Genomic DNA, 24,757 nt, shown 5'->3' with positions numbered 1-24,757 from the left:
GAAAAAAAAAAAAAATAGAGAGACCAAATATTTAGTTTGTTTTAGTGTGTCACATCGATTGTTGTGTTCCGTTGCAGTGCAAAAGGACAAATTTTGTTTCGTTATTTATGTCAGGGATGTCAGAATTTCTTTTATAGTATTTTTTTTTTTTGTTTAGAAATTGTGAAAATGATGGGTAAACGCAAAAGAGTTGCGTTTTCAGTTAAACAAAAACTTGAAATTATTTAAAAGTTTGAAAAAACGGTGCATCTGTTAAATCTCTAAGGAATCATTATAATAAGCATGTATAAAAATGGCCAGACATTAACAAGTATCACACGGAATTCAGATTTGTCAATAATAATATAGTAAAAGTAAAAAAAAAAGTAAAGTGCAGCCATTATCAACCCACTGCAGGATGGAAGCCTCCTTAACAATTCATGCTGAGGGAAATGGACCATAATCTGCAATGCTGGTCCAGTGTGTGTTGGCAGATCGACCGTATTCAGCAGTCAGGGGCTTGAATCCCGGTCTACTCAAAGAGCGTGTGCTACGGCACTCCCGCTCCTGCCCACTCGGCTACAGAGGCCGTTAGCAATATGGTATTAGTCATTCCCAAGTTATGTAAAACTCGACAAAGTAAGATGTCCTGGAACGTATCTCTTACGTATGTCGGGGACTTTTGTATTAACCGGGAAATTGATTATCCGGGATTTGTTTTTTACCATCTATCCCAGAAAATCAAGTGTCTACTGTATATGGTTTCAAAGTTGCGAACATTAATTCCAAGTATATACTTAGAATCTTATAAATTTTCAAGTCTGAAACAAGCAGAGATTAAAAAAAAAAAACATGACTAAAATAGTCTGACATAGCATTAGCATTAGTAGAGGCATATAATGCAGGAAAGCAAGCTTATGCAGCATCAGCCAAAAAAAAAAAAAAAAAAAGGGATGGAAGTCTGTTCCACCAACCAACTACCCACTGGCTAAAGGCAAATTTCCACACGTCTATCCTACATCAGTCTTTCCTCAATTTGAATTTATGCCCTCTCAGGTGATTATTCTGAGCAAGAGGAAGAATCCCATCAGCATTGGGCATGCTCAAACCATTCAAGGCTTTATATACACACCTCTATCAGATCACCTCGCTGGTGCCTACTCTCAAGATACTGTAATTTGCAAAAACGTAAGCCTTCCTTCGTAAGAGTACCCCACTGTTCCATTCACTAATTTGTTGTCCTTCTCTGTACTCGTTCCAGCAGCTCTACATCCTTCTTGAAATGAGGCCTCCAGAACTGTATACAGTACTCTAGGAGTGACCTGACCATTGCCTTATACAAGGGAATAATCACCTCCTTATCCCTGCTAGAAAAATTCCTGTATATCATTGACAAGACACCATGAGCTACTCTTGTAGCCAGTCTGCACTGTCAGAGAACTTCATATCTGCTTGCACAATTACCCCCAGGTCCTTTTCATTCTCTACCACTGTCAGTGTAGTACCACAAAGTTAATACTTTGCTCTGGGGTTGCAGTTTCCCATACGTAGTACTTTACATTTGTCAATGTTAAACTTCATTTGCCACCTCTCAGCCCATCTGCTCAACCTTTCCAGATCCTGTTGCAGCAGCATAGTGTCAGTAGTGTCCTTGACAACCCTGCCAACCTTTGTATCATCTGAAAACTTGGACATTAAGCTTCATATACCATCATCGATATCATTTATGTATACAGAAAACAATAATGAACTCAACACTGAACCCTGAGGGACTCCACTAATAACATTACTCCACGATGAACAGTGTCCATTGATTACCACTCTCTGTCTTCTCCCCCTCAACCACCCCTTTATCCATAACAGCAATTTGCCTCCAATGCCACACTGCTCCAATTTGTGCAGCAGTCTTCCATGTGCAACAGTATCAAAAGCCTTTCTAAGATCCAAGTATATAATATCAAAGTTATTCCCTGCATCCAGTTCTTTTGTGACTGCATCATAGTATCCAATCAAATTGGTCAGGCAAGACTTCCCCTTAACAAAACCATGCTGTGTCTGAGCTATAACTGAAGTCTTGTCTAGATGATCCTGCAGTGCTTCTTTAACTAGTGTCTCCATTAATTTTCCTGGAACAGAAATTAAAATCACAGGTCTATAATTACTTGTGTCAGCCTTTGATCCTCCTTTGTGAATTGGGGTCACATTTGCACACCTCCAGTCTGTGGGTACCTCCCCTGAGTCCAAGGAAGCTCTCATAATTATGGCTAAAGGTTTGCTTACTTCCTTTGCTGCCTCCTTTAATATAACTGGATAGATCCCATCCACCCCAGGTGCCTTTCTTGTGTTGATCTTCAACAATTTCTCTTCCACTTTTCTCTCAGTTATTACAAGATTCTCTAGCTTACTGCCAGAGTTGAATACACCTCTGGCATTCCCCTCGCTGAATAATTCCTCATGTGTGAATGTCGATGCAAAATATTCATTTAGTTTGTTAGCTACCTGAGCAGAATCATCAACAGTTGACCCATCGACATCAAGTGGACCAATCTGATTCATCCTCTTCCTTCTAGAGTTTACGTAAGTAAAGAACTGTTTGCTGTTTTTTTTTGCATCCCTTGCCAAAGATTTCTTGTAATCTGCCTTCGCCTGCCTAATCTCCTTTGTAACTTGGTTACAGATCAACTTGTATCCATCATAGGCTTCTGTGTCACGTGTTAATTTATATGTGTCCCATGCATTTTTCTTCTCTGCCATATGTCTCATTAGTTCATCTGACATCCATTTAGGCCTAAACCTTGAACAATATTTCTTAGTTGGTATGTAAAGCCTAGTAGTTTCCAAGATATGTTCTTCGAATGCTTCCCATTTTGAATTTGCTGTTGGTAACATCATCAGTTGGTCCCACTGTATAAAATTTAAATACTGTCTCAGACCATCGTAGTCGCCTTTACGAAAGCAATTACCCTTCCCTTTACCTCTGATGGTAGTTACCTCCTTGAGTAAATCCCACTTCAGCACACCGTGATCACTGCCACCTAGTGGTTCCTTTATCTGCAGATTCTTAATGCATGAAGAATCACTACTGATAATCAAACCAAGAGTATTACTCCTGAACATGCTAATGTTGAAAACAATCATCCAATAAATCCACAAAATCTTGCAAGTGTGAGTGACCAACCCACAAATTCCTGTCAATATCTGGGAAATTAAAAGCCCCCATTATAAGACTCTCTGATGTATTGGCCCACTCTATTTCCCTGTACAGTTTCTTATTATACTCATCAGAGTCATTAGGCTTATAGCACACTCCTACTCTCAATTTTGATATCCCAATGCTTATGTCACACCAAACTGACTCGACACTGCACTGTCCACTGATGTCGACTGGTTTCACTTCCTTGGATTTTGTGTGTTTCTTAACTAATACCATAACCCCTCCTCCCTTCCTATCCTGTCTATCCTTTCTGTAGACGTTAGTACACATCTTGTAGATTTGAATAATATGGATACTTGCTAGTACCACTAAAAATGTGTGTGGGTGGGGGAAAGTGTGACATAATTGGCTTTCTCTTGGCATAGTTTTATATCCCTCACTCTGTGTCTTTTCTTGCTGTAAAACTCTTTCCTCTACAAGTTCTGGTGACATTTGTTTCAGATGAGTATGGGGCATTCTTATTACTAGTTTGTTATTCTATTGAGTTAGGAATTAAAAATCTAATTATTAATCAACCTTTCCTCTTCAAAAACTCAGTCCTGATTACATAAACATTTTTTTTTGTGTTAAAAAAATTATCCAAAACTTTGTTCTAATTAATTATGAACAAATTTCCTGTTCCACTGATTTTATTTTGTTATGTAATTTAATAGTAATTTATTACTAATTGTGTACACTCTTGTTATTTTATATAAAATATTAATGCCTGATTCAAAAATATATTGATTCAGTCATGCCATTTTCCTGAAATATTCATGACTGAAAAAAAATCATGATTATTACTGATTTTTATCATAAAAAATTTTAAGATTCTAAAATGATTGAATATTACTTCAATTGATGATACAAGCTAAAGTGTACTCTTCTAAATTTGAACCAAATCTGAATTAAAAATTATTTTTAATGGCTGAAGAAAAATTGCAACTTCTACATATAAATTAAGAGACTATATTTTAAATCAGTTCATTTCACATTAATTATTTTATGCATTTTTTCAGGTGAAGGAAATGCTGCACTGGCAGAGTTTCTTCAATCTCGAAATCCTAGGGGACAACACTCATTTTCTTTAGAGTCCTACCTCATAAAACCAATTCAGAGGATACTAAAATATCCTTTACTGCTACAACAGTTAAAACATCTCACAGATCCTGTAAGTGAAGAACACCAACATCTCACAGGTAGGACATCCCCATCTTCTTAAACTGAATAGGCTTTTTTTCAGAACTGGCAGCAAGTATATGTACAAAGTGTGATTAAAAATTCTAGGGACTGAACTAATATTCGGGAAGGGATAAAGCTTACTAGCACTATATACCAATTCCAATGCTTCCGCAAATTCTGGAAGCATTCCTGATAGGCTTCTTTTGGGATTTTTTTGCTTTAGTTCCTGTGTTTCATTCTGAATAATTTCCTCAGTTATTGAAAATCTGTAACCTTTTGAGGAGGTGGGGGTCTTTAAGCTTGAAACAAAAAAAAAAAAAAAAAAAACACAAGGAGCTAAATCCAGTGAGTATGTTAAATGGAGGGTCATAGTGATGGAGTGCATCACAAGAAATTCTTGAAAGGAAAGCACCGAGTCTGTCAGTTTACTGTCATGATGCAAGCTCCATATCCCTGAAGCTCACTTATCCAACAATTTTCTCCAAACAGGATCAAAAAGTAAGTTAAGCCAATCTTCACATTTTATCAAGATCGTCACACATTTTTTGGGCCTTAAAGAAACTGAGTCTTCCATTGAGAGGACTGAGCTTTTTGTTTCTGGATCATAGCCACTCATGCACAATTTGCCACCAGTAATGATGGAAGAAACAAAGTGGACCAGTAGCAGCATATTGACAAAATGGAAACTAGTGAGAGATGTTGACAAATGTGCAAAAACTAACTGCTCTCTCTCTCTCTCTGATCATCAGTAAGGATGTGAAGCACAAACATAGCTGAAATGGATCGTTTTCCCAAATCATGTTTAAAATTTATTGATATTGATAAAGGTGTATCCAGCTTACTGTCTAAGTTTACAGATGATATAAAGGTTGGCAGGGTAAATACAAAGGTTGGATAATCAAGGCAGTACCGGATTAAGGCACGGACTAGTATGGCCCTTGCCCAAGGTGCTATTCTTTAAGGAGCACCAAAAACAGAAGAACAATGAGGCAAGAATTATACATATCCTTAGTAAGAGGGTGCCGAAAAACCTTTCTGCCCAAGTCAGTCCCTGAACTTTTTGAACACTTCATGTATGCCAAAATAGACATCTGTTGTTGAAGAGGGACAAGACTTATGTGCTGTAACTTATGTGCTAGCAGGGACAACGAAGTGATTATCCCAAGGCATGAAAATACCTTGGTCCGGCTCTGAATCAGGGTAAGCTGCTGAAATAAAACCTAAACAGACTGATGGGCTGTGAAATGGCAGTTTAAGTTAAACATTGATAAATGCAGGCTACTGCATATGGGTAGTAGTAGTAATCCCAGATTAATGTACCAACTTTGTGACTCAGGGCAGGGGAGAATGAAAAAAAAAAAAACTTGGGGTAATTGTGCAGTCAGATATGAAGTTCTCTGAGCAGTGCAAGGCTGCCAGGACAAATCATGGAGTTTTGTTTGTGATATACAGGAACTTTGCTAGCAGGGACAACGAAGTGATTATCCCATTATATAAGGCAGTGGTTAGACCGCATCTTGAGTACTGCATAACAGGTCTGGAAACCTCGCTTTAGGAAGGATGTAGATCTAGGCAACAAGATTTGTGAAGGGAATGAACGGGTGATCTCACCAAGACAGACTTCAGTTCTGTGATTGGGCACCTGCAAGGTGAACTGATGAAGGTTTTAAATGGATTGAGCAAGCTCAATGCTGATGGCATTCTTTCTCTTGCTCACACTATGCACATAAGGAGGCATAAATTCATATTGAGGAAGGATGTGAGCAGGTTTGCCTTCAACCAGTAGGTGGTTGACTGTTGGAACAAACTTCCATCTAATGTTGTGGAATGGAAGTGGGTGGACAAGTGATATGTGAGGGTTTTTTTTTTTTTTGCTGATGCTTTATAAGCTTGCTTCTTTGCATCATATGTCATTAATTATAAATCACCTTTGAATTAGAGTGAATGACTGAAACATTAATTTTTCATGTTGAAGAAAGAAAGGTTTATCTTGAACAAGCAGTTCACTTTAAATTTTGCAAACCACTAAAACATCTTTGAATGGCATGTAGCATCTTCTCCAAATGCTCTTTTTAAAATTTTGTCTGTTGCACTTTTCTAATTTGAAACATTTTATGCAAATTTACTGCTCAGTAAATTACTCATTTTAAAATGCAAAACACATAAAATACCTTTTCAGCATGGACTAATCCAGATTGTCTTAGATAAGGATGATTCATGCATTACTGTGTCCAGATGAGTCACCAAACCTGTAGCACACTGCAACTTGCTACATGCCACAATTTCAAGTTACAAAGTCAGTCCCTGAACTTTTTGAACACTTCATGTATGCCAAAATAGACATCTGTTGTTGAAGAGGGACAAGACTTATGTGCTGTAACCTCACATGATATAATATAAATCTATGAAATATATCAGAAATTAACTTATGCAGTACCGGAGGAGGTCAGTCAGTGGAGAAAAAATTCATTCATTTATGTGGACTATTTTAGAGATATAGCCCCCAATAGGTTAAACATATGTTATTCACTGATTTATCTCATTTTTCCATTAATTTTCCCTAATGAAACCAAGAATATTGTGTTGTTACTTTTATTTGGCAGTCCACTACTGATGTATCTTTCACTCTGGTGCAATGAATATATTGTGTCTTCAGTGTACAGTAGATATTACATTCCACTACCATAGCTGCCAGCTCTCCAGTTCAAAATGGAGAATCCATTTCTTTTACTCAATTTGACCTTTCTCCCTCTCACCATCATAATATAGTTAGTGACAAAGAGCCCGTGACCACCAAATACGGAGGATGCGGAAAGGTCAAGGAATGACCACCGCATATCCCCGGAGCAATATGGCCTTAGTTGCTAATGCTCCTAAAAACCAAATAAAAACAAAAGTGACAAAGAAGTTCTCTAGTTTTTCTCCATCTTTTTCTTTTCACAAAAAAATAATAAAATTACATTAAAGTTGGATATTTTTTTGAAAATTTCTGCTTATTTTTGTTAGCATATTGGCTGTGGTAGTCTACTTTGCAAATAGTATAATATAATGGTATATTATATATACAGTCTCTGTTATATATAGTCATTTTATAGTACTTGTGTAGTTTAAAGCTAATTGACATTGTCTTTCAGTAAGAAATACAATATTTCAGAAGACATATGCATAAGATTTTCCATATACAGTTGATTCCGGTTATTTGGGACACATCGGGACTAGTGCATTTTGGCCCGATTAAGCGGCTGCCCCAATTATCCGAAGTTTCACGTAAATAGTTAAAAATACAATGTACCCTCCCCCTCCTTTACGATTAGTTTGCTGTACAATCAAATCACGTTAAGAAGAACTCACCATAGTAAAGTACCGTTCACTATACGATGTGTAGTAAGCACCGGTCATTGTGATCACTTTTGTGAATTGAATTTTAATTCTATTAAACAGCGATTCTAATTAGAGAAAATAGGAGGAATATTATCCACAGGTTATAAAAGTAAAGATATATTAAGCACATATTTACTCTTTATTACCTTACCAATTAAAAAATTAATGATACGTAAAATTCGGAAGAATATACGTGATAATTGAAATAATTAATACGTTTGTTATTGTTTGTTATTTGGTTTTTAGGAGCATTAGCAACTAAGGCCATATTGCTCCGGGATATACGATGGTCATTCCATGACCTTTCCGCATTCTCCATATTTGGTGGTGACGGGCTCGAACCCCGGTCTAATCAAGAAGCGTGTGCTACGCACTGCTGCTCCTTCCCACCTGGCTACGGAGGCGCTAATTAATACGTACTGCAATATGTACATACTAACTGAACTAGTTGACATTTCTGTTCACTGACATTTATGGGTGGGGGTTAAAATTTAAAACAGTAAAAAAGATAAGCAATCAATAACAAAAAAACACAGCACACACAAATTGCAAGTAACACAACACGTGCAAGTGAGAATGCAGTAACGAGTTACAAAGCTTTAAAAATGGAATGAAGAGAAGATTCTGAAAATTATTTTTTTTATATGATTGAAGATTCCATGGAAGTGTAAACACATTTTACCATAATAACCCACAGAATTCCAGCTGTCAGTATTATCGCAAATTCAATAAGATCGAGTTTACTATCCGTTTATGATAGATTGCACTAACAGAAAAGCCCAATAAACAGGTGACTGCTAATTGTTTTTATTGTTTTATGGTTGTGACCTCCAGAAATCCGACCGAACTATGTGGTACAGTCGGAGACAATCGTAGGGTAATCTCCAGTGCTGTGGTCTCCTGCCCCAATTAAACGGCATTTTGTCCCAGTTAAGCGAAGTAAACCCTGGCTTTTCTCGATTGGGTTCTGTTTTTTAAGATTTGTCCCAAATAAACGGCTGCCCCGATTAACCGGTGGCCCAAATAACCGGAATCCACTGTATTGTAAAATCTGGAAAAGGTAACACGTTTGCTAAGTGTTCTATATGTAGATGTGATTTTTCGGTTTCAAGCAATGGGAAATGCAACATAATTAGACATATATGCAAAAAATAAGCATAAGGACACTGTGCAGGGTACAGAAAGATAGGCAAAAATAAATGTTGCATTTCATGGTGACAGTGATGTCATATATGCCAAATGTTTATTTGCATCTTTTTTCATAGAACATAATCTTCCTGTGAGTTGTGCATTGTTTCAGAAGTATGTTTCCTGATAGTGATGATGTCACTATCGGGAAAAACTATTAATGATGTCACACTGTCAGATAGTGATATTAAGCATACATGATCTGATGATTTGTTAGACAAATATAGGACCATGCTGACGAAATGCTGAGAGTTAGTTCACAATGTCTATATGTTTCCCGATAGTGAAATAGCAAAAAATATAGTTGTGGAAGAACCAAAGCAACAGGCAATGTTGGTGAAATTGCACAGATAGGAAAAGAAGTTCATTTTTCATTTGCTACAAATGGCAATAATCAAAGTTATTCCAAGCTATATCCCATTGTGGTAACCTTTTTGTAATAAAAAAAAAATTGCCAAATAAAAAGCAACTTGTCCTCAATGCCATATTGGATGGTGACTACATTATACAACAACCTGAAAGTATGTGTGCCTCCTTCAAAAAACTGTCTGGCTTTTGGTGTTGATATTCCTGTTATTCTAGGCATAAAAAACTGGGGTAACAAGGTTATTAAAAGAAGAGATTTAGCACTTGGTGATAATAGGAATCTTATTAATTTGTGTGATGAAAAGGAAGCTGCATGCTTTTCTGTAAAAGTGAATGAATACTTACTAGAAATTTACTATCTAGAAAGAAGTGCTAAAAGGAAAGACAGATTTAAACAAATTGAACTGTGCATGTCACTGACAGAAAAAATATTTTAAAGCATATGTGTATATGTGAAAATAGACTAGTACAGCAGTGGAAACCTTTGACAAATCTGTTTAAAGAAATGGTTATAAGAGATTATAATATGATTACTTTTCAGAGTTATCAAATTCAAACGTGTGACATGTGATAGCTAGTGAGTGGCACTAACTTATGTTCAAACCCAAGTACGTGATTCAAAAGTTTTGAAAGAAGACAAATCGATGGTGAGAAGACTCAGATCTAGAGATTTATTGGTCAAACATTCTGAGAGATCCTGCTAAAACTATCAATCTTTGGTGGAATACCTATGTTACCCCATATGTATGTAACATTAAAACCTTCAAAAGGGTAATTTCAGAGTGAGGCCTGAAAGATGAACTGGTCCAGCAACTGAAAAACCAAAAGAGATATACAAGCAAAATGCATCATAATCAGGAAAGTTAGTGAACTTAGTCCCACATGCAACACATCATCCTGAAATTCACTACACCTATCTTACTATCCTCTAACATTCAAGCCAGCTATCTCAATTGTAGAATATGACCTTATATACCGAATCCTATAATTTAGTCACTTGCAAATGGTTTGTCAAGGAGATAGTCTGCCTATATTGCAAGTTTTTGACCTGCACTAATGTGGACAGATCCACAAATGAACTGAAATGCTGCACTGTCCAAATTACAAAGGCCAACATCCAATATAATTAATACAAATCCTGTGAATTCTGGAAAATAATAATAATAAAGTATAGGGTAGAATGAACAGTTATGTACCAAGAAGCAAAGTATGCTCAATGCACCTAAACATACATGTGCAGCAGCAACCCAAAAATATCAGTTAATGGCAACACAAACTGAAGTCTCAGTTTCCCCAACCATAGGTCTTTTCTTTGTCACCATTGTAAGGAGTGTACCGATCTTAAGTTAAAATTTGGTGCATTGCTAGATTCTTATTTCTTAGTTCTATTAGGACACTCCGTTGTCAGGGAAATGGGAAATATTTTTTGTAATAAGGATAGGTGGAAAAGAACCAGGATATGTCTACCAGGAGCAACTATTAATGATGTCACACTGTCAGGTAATGATATCAAGCATACATAATCTGATGATTCATTAGACAAACATAGGACCAGGCTGAAGAAATGCTGAGTTAGTTCACAATGTCTATATGTCTACAATTCTGCCCGGGCATGATAGGAGGGATTATATGCTGAAAGCCTTGTGGATTAACTCAAGACTTGAAGGACTCTGCAAGACTAAGCTTGGCACTCGTAGGTAGAAGGAATCTGTTTTGTAGAGATGGGGTAAATTTAAACAAAGGTGGTGCAAGAGTTTTTGCCAGTATTATTGAGGATACCTTAAAGGTTCAGGGAGACTGATAGTTTCGGGGGACAAGGGTAATCTAGATTTGCATTTATCTGATAATATTAGTCAAAGTAACGCTTGCACATACCTCAAGAGTTCTTGTTTGTTACTGCAACAGAACATATTAGCAAAATGTTCTGAGGGCAGAAACGTTTCAAATGAGCGGATAGCTAATGCCAGGGAAGTGAGCATAAATAATTTTAAGGGGTGTGTCAGGGTAGTTAACTATAAAAGAACACTTAAGTCTTAATTGTTTATACAGTAATGTCAAAAGTGTTGTCAATAAAATGAGTGAATTTGAACTGCTAGTTTGGACAAGTAACATTGACATAATAAGGCTTACAGAAATGTGGTGCCACCTGGAGATAGGGGGTTAGTTTCAGTATGGTATGTATAATGTATTTAGGAAGAATAGGGAAGATAGAAGGGATGTTGGGGTCATGCTTTCTTATCAAAAGCAGCCTGAGCGCGACAAAAGCTTTCCCAGATTCAGACGTTCCGCATGCTAGTATAGAATCTGTATGGTGTGAGATAGTTGAAAGCAAAGGTATAGTGAGAGTGGGAGTAATCTACAGGCCAAGTGATTGTGAAGATTATGATGATAGCCTCTACATGAAAATGGAATGGTCTAATTGATTGGAGCAAATGGAAAGGAAACTCCACATGGGGGACAAAATTTTTAAATCAACTAGATGATTGTTATTTGTATCAACGTGTCTGGAAAAGATTATTCTAGACCTCATCACCATGAACCAGAACATAATAGGGCATATATACCATTAGAAAAGTACTCCATGAGGAAGATTCCAAGTTGGATGAATAAGGAAGTTGCCAGATTACTTAAGCAGAAAAAGACGGCATGGAAAAGTTATATGGAATTATATGGGTTTATGGAATTCTTCACACATACCAATGTCAAGAAGAGAAGGACAAACCAGATCGGACCCTGATGTAATGGACATGGGGTAGTATTAGATAACCTAGCTGAAGTTGCAGATGAACTCAACAGTTACTTTGCATTGATATTTACAGAAGAAAAGCCATTTGTGTCAATGAGAAATTATGGGAGCAAAGTTAAAAAAATATGTAATTAATGATGTTGAAATTTCACGTGTATTTTAGCATTAGCATTAGTAGAGGCATTTGATGCATGAAAGCAAGCTTATGCAGCATCAGCCAAAAAAAAAAAAAATAAAGTAAAATAAATAAATAAAAAATAACCACTTCCACTTCACCCCTCTGTTCGTTCAAAATACCTGTCCAGCTGAGCCTTAAACTTATTTAGGCTATCAACTTCCACGACAAGGGATGGAAGTCTGTTCCACCTACCAACCACCCGCTGGCTAAAGGCAAATTTCCGCACATCTATCCTACATCTGTCTTTCCTCAATTTGAATTTATGCCCTCTCAGGTGATTATTCTGAGCAAGAGGAAGAATCCCATCAGCATTGAGCATGCTCAAACCATTCAAGGCTTTGTACACCTCTATCAGATCACCTCGCTGGTGCCTAGTCTCCAGACACTGTAATTCGCAAAACTTAAGCCTTTCTTCGTAAGAGCACCCCTTTGTTCCATTCACTAATCTTGTTGCCCTTCTCTGTACTCGTTCCAGCAGCTCTACATCCTTCTTGAAATGAGGCCTCCAGGCCTGTATACAGTACTCTAGGTGTGGCCTGACCATTGCCTTATACAAGGAAATAATCACCTCCTTATCCCTGCTAGAAAAATTCCTATATATCATTGACAATACACCATGAGCTACTCTTGCAGCCCGTCTGCACTGCTCAGAGAACTTCATATCTGCCTGCACAACCACCCCCAGGTCCCTTTCATTCTCTACCACTGTCAGTGTAGTACCACAGAGTTGATACGTTGCTCTGGGGTTGCTGTTTCCCATATGTAGTACTTTACATTTGTCAATGTTAAACTTCATTTGCCACCTCTCAGCCCATCTGCTCAACCTTTCCAGATCCTGTTGCAGCAGCATAGTGTCAGTCCTTGACAACCCTGCCAACCTTTGTATCGTCTGCAAACTTGGACATTAAACTTGATATACCATCATCAATATCATTTATAAATACAGAAAACAATAAAGGACCCAATACTGAACCCTGAGGGACTCCACTAATAACATTACTCCACGATGAGCAGTGTCCATTGATTACCACTCTCTGTCTTCTCCCCCTCAACCACCCCTTTATCCATAGCAGCAATTTGCCTCCAATGACACACTGCTCCAATTTGTGCAGCAGTCTTCCATGTGCAACAGTATCAAAAGCCTTTCTAAGATTCAAGTATATAATATCAAAGTTATTCCCTGCATCCAGTTCTTTTGTGACTGCATCATAGTATCCAATCAAATTGGTCAGGCAAGACTTCCCCTTAACAAAACCATGCTGTGTCCGAGCTATAACTGAAGTCTTGTCTAGATGATCCTGCAGTGCTTCTTTAACCAGTGCCTCCATTAATTTTCCTGGAACAGAAGTTAAACTCACAGGTCTATAATTACTTGTGTCCACCTTTGATCCTCCCTTGTGAATTGGGGTCACATTTGCACATCTCCAGTCCATGGGTACCTCCCCTGAGTCCAAGGAAGCTCTCATAATTATGGCTAAGGGTTTGCTTACTTCCTTTGCTGCCTCCTTTAATATAACTGGATAGATTCCATCCACCCCAGGTGCCTTTCTTGTGTTTATCTTCAACAATTTCTCCTCCACTTTACTCTCAGTTATTACAAGATTCTCTAGCTTACTGCTACAGTTGAATACACCTCTGGCATTCCCCTCGCTGAATAACTCCTAATGTGTGAATGTCGATGCAAAATATTCATTTAGTTTGTTAGCTACCTGAGCAGGATCATCAACAGTTGACCCATCGATATCAAGTGGACCAATCTGATTCATCCCCTTCCTTCTAGAGTTTACGTAAGTAAAGAACTCTTTGCTGTGTTTCTTCGCATCCCTTGCCAAGGATCTCTCGTAATCTGCCGTCGCCTGCCTAACCTCCTTTGTAACTTGGTTACAGATCAACTTGTATCTATCATAGGCTTCTGTGTCACGTGTTAATTTGTATGTATCCCATGCATTTTTCTTCTCTGCCATATGCCTCATTAGTTCATCTGACATCCATTTAGGCCTAAACCTTGAACAATATTTCTTAGTTGGTATGTAAAGCCTAGTAGCTTCCAAGATAAGTTCTTTGAATGCTTCCCATTTTGAATTTGCTCTTGGTAACATCATCAGTTGATCCCACTGTATAGAATTTAAATACTGTCTCAGTCCATCGTAGTCGCCTTTACAAAAGCAATACCCCTTCCCTTTACCCCTAATGGTAGTTACCTCTTTGAGTAACTCCCACTTCAGAACACTGTGATCACTGCCACCTAGTGGTTCATTTATCTGCAGATTCTTAATGCATGAAGAATCACTACTGATAATCAAATCAAGAGTATTACACCCTCTAGTTGCCTCCCGAACATGCTGATGTAGTAAACAATCATCCGATAAATAAGGCTCCTGGGGTTGATGGCATATACCCTATAATCTTAAGGGAGGTGGAAAGTGAGTGCATTGAACCATTCAGGCTAATTACAAGAGCATCACTGCACTTAGGAGTGATTCCGTTGGATTGGAAAAGTCCCAATGTATCTCCAATAATTAAGGGCGGTTCTAAGAATGAAGTGGGAAATTACCAGCCAGTCAGTCTAACTTCAGTAGTAGGGAAAATCATGGAGACACTGATTAAGGGTTGAATTATTATTATTATTATTATTAGCCATATGGTACAAGGAAGCCTGAGGCTTATGCTGCACGAGCCAAAAAAAAAAAAAAAAAATTCTAAGTTACCCTGAGAGAGAAAGAAAAACAAGGGAATCACCAAGAAAGAGAAGAATGATGATATCCAGCTCAGGACCCTGGTGTCCCAAGTCCATACCAGGTGTGAGCCCCTGGGGTTGATTTTCAGGATCATTTAGATAGAAATGGAATTCTGAAGGATACTTGGCATGGTTTTGTAAACAGAAAATTATGTTTAACTAATCTGGTTAGCTATTTTGACAGGGTCACTCGTGAGCTGGACTTAGGGAATAATTTCGACATTGTTTATTTGAATTTCAGCAAAGCATTTGACTCAGTCCCACATGAGAGCAGTTACTTTATAAGCTGGAACAGGTTGGAATCATAGGGAAAATCCTTAGACGGGTACCTGGATGGCTTCAAGGCAGGAGGCAGAGGGTTGTGATAAATGGTTATTCCTTAGATTGGATTGATGTAAGAAGTGGGGTTCCTCAAGGATCAGTATTAGGACCACTTTTGTTTTTGATCTTCATAAACGACATCAATGAAGGGATAGAGGGTGTGATGTCTAAATTTGCAGGTGATGTAAAGATTGGTAGAGTAGTTAATGATCACTGCCAAGCAGAGCTTCTTCAGAGTGACCTAGATAGACTTCAGGAATGGTCAGAAAAATGGCAGCTATGCTTTAATCCAGCAAAGTGTAAGGTATTACAGCTGGGAAAGAGTAACATCAAAATAACTTATACACTTGGTGGATTTGAAGTAATGCAGGTAGTGGAGGAAAGGGACTTGCGTGTTACGACACAGTCAGACATGAAGTTCTCTGAGCATTGTAGACATGTTGCAAGGAAGGTCCATGGTGTCCTATCGATGATTTATTGAACAATTGATAGTAGAGATAAGGCTATTGTTAGACCACACTTGGAATTCAAGTATGGAGACCACACGTAAAGAAAGACATTGTGCTTCTTGAAAGGGTCCAAAGATAGGTAACTCGGCAAAAGGGCATCCATATGAGGAAAGACTTTGAATACGTAGATTGCAGAGCTTGGAAACTAGATGCCATAGATTGAGATGTAGGCTCTGAGATTCATAAGTAAAATGAATGAGAACAAAATTTCACAGTTATTAATGTTTCTAGAACTAGGGGCTATAATTTCAAGTTACTGCAGGGAGATGTTTAGACTGGATTGCAGGAAGTTTTATTTTAGCCAGCGAGTTATAAATTACTGAAATTAAGTTACCTAAATGGGTGGTAGCAGCTGATAGTTTGGGGAAATTCAAATGTCAGCTTAATGGGAGGAGCAAAATGCATAGATTGTCCATTTCCTTTTCTCTTATTATTATTTTTTCTAAATTTTATTTTCTTATTGTTATTATTATTATTTATTATTATTATTTTTTTGTCTGGTGTAGCATAAGCTTCCTTGTGCCATGTTTCCATTGCTAATACTAATACCCATCGTAGATTGGGCCAGATCAATGCTCTCATCACATCCTTGGAACTGACCCCTGAGGAACTGAAGATAGTAGACAGCCAATAATACTCCAATTACATCTTCAAGCAACTGCATCTCACAAACTGACAGAAATTATAAAACTGATAACATAAACTCTAACTAAGAAGATAAACAACAATAATATATTAATGAACATGGGTATGGCACACCCAGGGTCCTGAGCTGGATATCATCATTCTTCTCTTTCTTGGTGATTCATTTCTAGCTCTCTCTCTCTCTCTCTCTCTCTCTCTCTCTCTCTCTCTCTCAGGGTAACTTGGAAATTTTTTTTGGCTGGTGCAACATAAGCCTCAGGCTTACTTGCACAATACGACTAATAATAATGGTGGTGGTGCCAACTCTGATGAACCAATCTTGGATTTTCATCCAGAAGATGACATGGACACACACTTTCCGAAAAAAAAAGGTGATGAAGGTGGATCACCATAAACAGACTGGGCTTAAAAAACAGAACCATTCTCATTTACTACATCATACAGTGGAACTGTGGAGGCTTTTTCAGAAGTAGTGATGACATCTCTGACTTGATCAATTATTATCATCCTGTGTGCTCATAAGAGACAAATTTAATACCTCAAGTATCTGCTTTAGTTAATATGGTTTTAACAGAATTTTCAGGCATACATTCTGACAGACAAATATAGCATAATAGTCTCCAGTTACTGATCTTCCAAGTATCACATAATCAGCAGCAATAATGTCCTCATAATCATAGGCCATGATGACCTTTTGTTCAGCCTTGATTGTTGCTGGCAACATATAGATGGGTAGAGTGAAGATAGTAATAGTAAGAGCCTAGAGTGCAAGGAAGCCACAGGCTTTTGCTACACTGGCCAAAAAAAAAAAAGTAGATAAAGAAAATATGAATTATTTGCTTCCCTCCTCACATAGGTAACTATCCAGTTGACCTTTGAATTTACTCAAACTGTCAGCCTCAACTACCTGCAAAGGCAACCTGTTCCTGCAATCAACAACTTGCTGACTTAAAGTAAACTTCCTACAATCTAGTCTAAACCTCTTCCCCTTTAATTTGAATTTATGTCCCTCCTCAAGTTCTGGAATTCTCTATAACAGTGAAAATTCCACCTTCATTCATTTTACTAACCCATCTGAGGTGCCTGGTTTCTAAGTTCTGTAGCCCACATAATCAGAGTCTTTTCTTGTATGGTTGCTCCTTCGCTGATCTCACCATGCAAGTTGCCCATTGCCCATCTTTGGACCCTTTTTAGATGTCTGTCTCCATATTTAGACACATCTGAAATTTGGTCTCGCAACTGCCTTATACAGTGGGACTATGAACTCTCCAATCTCTACAGGATAATGTTCGATAAATCACCTATAGGACACCGTAGGACTTCCTGGCTGCCCATATTACAATTCCTGGATCCCGTTCTTCCTCTACTGTTTAATTCGACCTCATCAAGTGTCTAATTAGATGGATGATACTTCAGTTCATGTCTCATCAATGGCAAAAATACTTTTTTTAAAACCCTTCACCTTCTCAGTAATGTGCAAGTAACTGCATTGCAATTTTTTGATGCTTTGCTCATTGTTTTGCTGATGGCTACTCAGCAGATGTGGGACCCATTGGATTACAAACTTTCATTTTTGTAACACCACAGTTAAAATTCAGTGAGCAAATGATTTCAGTATTCCAGATTTGTTGGTTACTTATAGCATCTTATGTCTGTCTTCCTCCAAAATGGTGATAATAATGATGGCCGATGTGTTATCCTTAGGTGTTCCCAGTCTGTATGAGTGCTTCTTGTCTTTAGCACTGGTCTGACCTTAATGAAACCAATGTGAAATTGTGTTATGATCTTCTTTTGACTTACCACAAGAATTCATAAATTTGTGTCAGCATTTGACCACATAGTATAGTTTCAATGTTGATAAAAGATCTTTGATCTGAAACTGTAATCTGACATGAAGAAATATCACCATCCTTTCCAAAACATTCAATGTAGGAACTCTGTTTCAATACGCTAATGCTGAAGTTAAACTTTAAATTATTATCCTGATAAATAGCAGTTGTATTGGGGTGAGTAATGCATGTAGGCCATGACCATTTCTTTTGGATTACCCTCGTATTTTATTGAAAAATGCCTCGCAAGCTAACACCCTAATCCTCTTTATCCATAGGCTCTTTACATCATTTTTAATAAATTTGCAGTTCTCGGATATCTTCAGGAATATAACCTCATGAACAATGAAAGCCTGCTATTACACCTTCCCAGCTTTAGCATTAATGAATGTTAGCAAAAACAAAACTTGTTACTGGTGTTTTTCACTGTTGTAGTTAGTGGTTGTAGTAGTTTCCTGCAGAAGTATAAAAATTCACTGCATGTAGTGAATTGTCCTTTACTTGAACAAATCATCTGAAAAAAAAAGTTTTTAGAAAAAAAAAATCAAAGTTTCTGTTTTTCTTGCAGATCTTTTCTTTGCAAAATTTTAATACCAGAACAATTTTTCCCTCAGAAAATCAGTTAATTTAGCAAATAATTCTTGCATACCAGTTCACACTAAGTTATTCGTGTATACATAATAATTCATGTATAGCATTACTCTGTATGTGAAAATTAAAAAAGGAGTACAACAAATATTGCAAAGGATTGCGTTTCAGATCAGTCTTTTTTTTATAATTATTAATATTCAAGTATTAAGAGCTATATAGCTCTTTTAATATTGAAAATATTGAACTTGGTCAAATACATCTTTAATTTTCCAATGTGTTCCATGTAGATCATTTTGCTGTGTTTTAAAAAAAAAAAATTTTTTAATTTTTATAGAGGCCTTAAAAGGAATGGAAAGGGTTGCTGAACATATTAATGAAATGCAGAGGATTCATGAAGAATATGGTGCAATATTTGATCATTTACATCGACAACACTTGAAATCACCAAAACAGGTATTTGTTATTTTGTTATTTTTTTATTATTTTTTTTTTTCAGTTTACAATTTTCATTGTCATTCAAGTTTTAAAATTAAATATTTTTTCATTTAGAAGTAAAGAAGAAGTAAAAATAAAAAAGTTCTTTGTTAAAAGCATTGTTTTATATATTTATTATAGCATGTAGACTTAAGTCCTGGAGAGTTGCTATATTATGCAGGAGTGGAATGGCTCAATATTTCAGAGTTCCTAGGAAAGATCAAAAAAGGCTTAGAATTGCATGCAATGTGTTTTGTATTCAAGACTGCCGTAGTATTTTTATGTAAAGAACGTATAAGACAGAAGAAAAAATTAATGGTAAGCATGTGTAGTAGTTACAGAGGTTTTCCTTGTTATTAATCTATAAAAATATTGTCATAAGTTTTAGTGGTATTCTTCTAGTTATCCAAAATGTTAGAGACTTCATTATAAAGATTTGCTGAATGGACTTCCATAGGAGAGAGGAAAGAGTTGGGGGGGGGGGGGGAACTTAAGGTATAGAAACCATTAAGAAGTACAACACTCCCCAAAAAAGTGCAATTCATTAGACTGTGGTAAACTTAATATTGCTATTAGCGATTATAACGTAACCATAAGCGAAGGAATTTTATTAAAGTAAAAGAATTTTTAGAAAAAACATAATAGTAAAAAAGGCACTGGTCTTTTTGGATTTGTTGTCAATTTCCACGTTGGTGCCATGAAAGGCAGGGATTTACATATCTGACATAGTCACATGTAATTACAAAAAATCTTGGAAATTATTTAATTCAAATCATATAAGTTTTCAGATTTTTTCAGTCTGAGGTACAATTTTTAGCAGATTTGAAATTGGTAAGCACGCTTCCATGAACACATAAAATAACATTGTTTAGAAATGTGACATGGATGTAAAAAAAAAAAAACAGATAATTACACCAATTACATGGATTTACAACAGGAGAGACTCCTTTTTTGACCCATACTTTTAATTACCAACTTAACATAGTTCTTCTCTGTTTAATTTTCACAAAAATTAGTAAAATTAGGTTTACCATTGAAGATGATTTATATTCAAATCATATAAGTTTTCAGACTTTTTCAGTCTGAGGTACCATTATGTAATCGGCTTAATTTTTTTATTACCGTCAGTTAAGCTCTTATTGCTATTTTCATTATTAAGTCATTTGCCATTGAATCAAATTTTTCAAGTAATTCAGAAAATGTTTGCTTAATTTAATTATTCATCTCTAGTGTTGTGTGGAATGTGCAAAAAAAAAAGTTGCACTATGTCATTGATGTAACATTTAATCTTTTTTTTTGGTTTGTGTGGTACAAAACTCAATTTGATTTAGCAAGATCCTTCAAGTATGATGCCAAAGAAATGTGATGTAATGTTTAAGATGTGTAATCAATATTTTCCATGTATTATAATCCGTAAAAAAGTAATATGCTCGAAATATGTGCTGTATGAACATGCAGTTTGTCACTTTCAAGTAGTATAAAATAAATAAGCATAAAAACAATTTTCAGTGCAGAGAAAGAAATACAAAAATACACATAGCACTTCCAGGTGAACATAAGTGTCCACCACTGTTTTTCCTTTTAAATAGTAAATTTCAGAATGAAAGTGAATTGATGTGGTTTAACTGTTTTCTTCTAGTGTTAGCAAAAGCAAAGAATTCTTCCCTAATTTTCTTGGCATTTTTAACCAGTCTTCTCATAATCTGATCATCTTCGCATTAGTTCATGTGAGATTCATTTAGGCCTAAAGCTTGATTAATATCTCTTAATTGGTATAAAAAGCTTAGTAGTGTCTACAATTATTATTCCAAACATTTCCCATTTAGAATTTGCAGGTTAACATCAGTTAAAAAATATTTATGACTGCTGTAGTCATCTTTGCAATAGCAAATTCCTTTCTTTTTTCACTTATACTAGTTATGTCTTTAAATAAATCCCTCATAAATACATTGTGTTCATTGCCACCAAGTAGTTCCTTTACCTGAAAATTCTTAATGCATGAAGAGTACTGCTGATAAGCATATCAAGAGTATTGCTTTCTTGTGTTATCTCTCTAATATGCTGTTCTATAAAAGTCATTCAGTAAATCCACAAATATGTGCTACTTTATGAGCGATTCCAGTCAATATCTAGAAGAGTAAAACCCTCATTAGAAGATATTTGCAGGATTTTACATTATCCCCTCTATTTGCCTGTATAGTTGTTCATCATACTCATCGCAGTCAACTGGCCTATAACATACTCCTTACTCTAATTTTTGTTTTGCCAGTGCTTAAGTCACACTAAACCGACTCAAAATTACACTTGGAACTCATATCAACTTGGTGCACTGCCTTACATTCTGTGTGCTTCTTAATGAAGAGCATGACTCTCTCCCTCCCCCAATTTCTGTCCTGTATCCTTTTGTACATGTTTTACTCACCATATTCAAATTCTGGATCCTATGTGTCTGAGAAGTGCCATGTTTCTGATATCCATATAATGAGCCAAATTTTAACCAATTTAAAGAGTTGTTCTATTTGAATACTTAACCAGTACTTCAAATTTGTCATTTTTATTTTCTATCCTCTGGGACTAGCCCTTTTTTACCCTTGGTGAGTCCTGTGTGTTGTACAATGCACAAGTGTAGGTACTAATATTGAGTTGGGCAGGTGAGTGCCTGATGAATAACTAATTTTAATTAGTTATTCATCATAATGAATAACTAATTTTAGTTATTCATCAGGCACTCACCTGCCTGATGAATAACTGATTAGAAGTTTAGATGATGAATAACTAATTTTAATTAGTTATTCATCATCAATTTTAATTGTTTAGATGGCATTAACTGTTTTTTTTTTTTTCATGCTCTCATATTTGCATTTAATCTCCTGATATTCTATGCATCAAAACCACACAAAGGCTGGTTGTATCACATCCCACTACAGAGAACTGCTAATACTGAAGTAGCACACACTATAAAACTCTGATTTGTAGAATTTCCTGTGGTAGTTCACCTCTAAGTTAAAGCATTCCCATAATGCCTTTGCTACTATAGTCTAATGTATGATTCTAGTTTTAATTTAAAATATCACACTAAACTAATACACAAGTACAGTAATACTCCTACACTATACCCATCATCATGTGACAGTAATATAGTGTATATTTCACTATAAAATTACAATATATGTGATGTCAAATAATATGAATATGTGATTATATAGTATGAACCAGAACTGTAATGCTCAATACGTTCTACACTGATATCAATATTTGTAAAATAATAAGAAAAGTTTACCTCAATATAATACATAGAATACTTCCGTATGATACTTTCCAGCAGTTAAAACGAAAAAATCAAAAATCTTACATTACAGTAAAAAATAATTAAAAATCAAATGAACACAATTAACAGCAGTGAAGAGCTAATTCTGACGCTGCTGAACAAGAAGCACGAACTGAAGCCGCGTGTTGATTAACACAAAAATTCAGCGGCAAATGTGTAGAACCTTGGTACGATGAGTTGCAATCACCGCAAGAAATGTGTGATATTTCAGTATAGTGCAGGGGTGTCCAACCTTTTAGCTTCCCTGGGCCACATTGGAAGAAGAGGAGTTGTTTTGGGCCACACATAAAATACACTAATGATAGCTGATGAGCAAAAAAACATAGAATATATATTTAAGTAATTTAAACTTCATTAATTCATGAATTTTTTATTATAAAAGTAAAAGACAAGACAGCAACAAGAAATTAGTGAGATGTTTGACATTGTTTTTGAGACACTAATGCTTCAATATTTGGTTCGATGGAAGTAGTTGCAATTCTCAGTGAGTTCTCAAGGTGCTCGTCAGATATTTTGGTTCTAGTTTTATTCTCCTTGTAAATAGCTGCTCACAAATGTAAGTGCTTCCAAATAGCGATGACATGAATAAGGCATGATTGTGGAGCGAGGGATATTTTTCTCTGGGAAGATATATCTTATAGAAGTCCAGTAAAGGTGCCTCCGTAGCCAGGTGGGAAGGAGCAGCAGTGCGTAGCACACGCTTCTTGATTAGACCGGGGTTCGAGCCCATCACCACCAAATACGGAGGATGCGGAAAGGTCAGGCAATGACCACCGCATATCCCGGAGCAATATGGCCTTAGTTGCTAATGCTCCTAAAAACCAAATAACATAACAACAGAAGTCCAGTAAAGAGACATGATCAAATTTTTCTTTAAGTTGAATGTCAGATTGGAGCTCTATGCATTCCATTTGAAAATTGGCAGGTAATATGTTTATGTCGACTGAAAATGGAGTCACAAATATACCAAAAGATTGATGATTTTTCCGGAAATCTTGAAACCTGTTCTCAAATTCCTGTATCAAATCAAAAAGCAAGGCTGCATATTTTTCGTTGTTCACAGGACCGTGTTTAGCCAATATGTCGAAATGCATAAAATTGTTTGCCTTAATTTGAGATTGCCATAGTTTCAGTTTCATTTTGAACACTGTTATAGTTTGAAACATTGTATTGATCAGTTGGTTTTCACCTTGAAGACGCATGTTTAACTCATTTAAATGAGCGGTCAAGTCTACTAAAAATGCCAAATCTGTGAGCCAGTTTTCATCATCAAGTTCTGGCACAAATTTTGTTTTTGATTCCATAAACGACTTGATTTCATTTCGCAAATCATAAAATCTTTTCAACATTTTACCTCGACTTAACCATCTTACTTCTGAAAAGTAAATGATGTCCCCATAGTCAGCATCCATAAATTTAAGGAATTCCTGGAATTGGCGATGATTCAATATCTTGGTCCTTATGAAATTTACAGCCTTGATGACAATCTTCATGATGTTATCCATCTTTAAAGCTTTGGCACATAAATTTTCTTGGTGTACTATGCAGTGATATTTCATCATATGTAAATTTTGGGAGGCAATTGCATCGTCTTCTATTAATTTTACAAGTCCATCTCTTTTACCTATCATTGCTGGGGCACCATCAGTAGCTATACCAGATATGTTCACAATGGACAAAGAAAATCACTTTAACGTATTTTTCACTGCTTCATATAAATCTCTTGATTTAGTTGTGTCTTTTAATGGCACTAAAGAAGCCATTCCTTCAGTGATATTATATTCGTCATCAATACCTCTAATAAAAATTGCCAATTGAGCTGTATTAGTAACATCAATACTTTCATCTATAGCCAAAGCATAAAATTTAAAATTAGCAGCTCTAGTCTCCTTTGATAATAGGAAAATGTATCTTTTTTAATACATTTTCCTATTTCATCAATTCGCCTGGCTATAGTCTGGTGAGACAAACTGATTTTAGGAAAATCTCCTTTTTTATCAGGGCAAATTATATCTGCCACACTTTCCATACATTGCTTAATAAACTCACTATCGGCATATGGTTTTGATTTTTTTGCTATCAGGTTTGCAACCACATAACTAGCTTTTAC

The 24,757-nt window shown here is 36.3% G+C and overlaps 1 protein-coding gene across 7 annotated transcripts in view; it reads left to right on the top strand.

Moving 5' to 3' along the window:
* LOC150091454 (protein still life, isoform SIF type 1-like) overlaps positions 1–24,757 on the top strand; it is a 1,372,582-nt gene that overhangs the window by 1,277,867 nt on the left and 69,958 nt on the right. For all 7 annotated transcript variants that reach the window (XM_090375616.1, XM_090375656.1, XM_090375640.1 and 4 more), the window contains 3 exons: positions 4,192–4,371; positions 19,180–19,298; positions 19,461–19,637. In XM_090375616.1, the coding sequence (XP_090231742.1) occupies positions 4,192–4,371; positions 19,180–19,298; positions 19,461–19,637 (476 nt within the window). The remainder of the gene's footprint in view (positions 1–4,191; positions 4,372–19,179; positions 19,299–19,460; positions 19,638–24,757) is intronic.

Source organism: Mastigoproctus giganteus, chromosome 1 (assembly GCF_048544385.1).
Source record: "Mastigoproctus giganteus isolate SK-2022 chromosome 1, ASM4854438v1, whole genome shotgun sequence".
Classification (NCBI taxonomy): domain Eukaryota; kingdom Metazoa; phylum Arthropoda; class Arachnida; order Uropygi; family Thelyphonidae; genus Mastigoproctus; species Mastigoproctus giganteus.
This window is presented reverse-complemented; position numbering and strand designations above follow the sequence as displayed.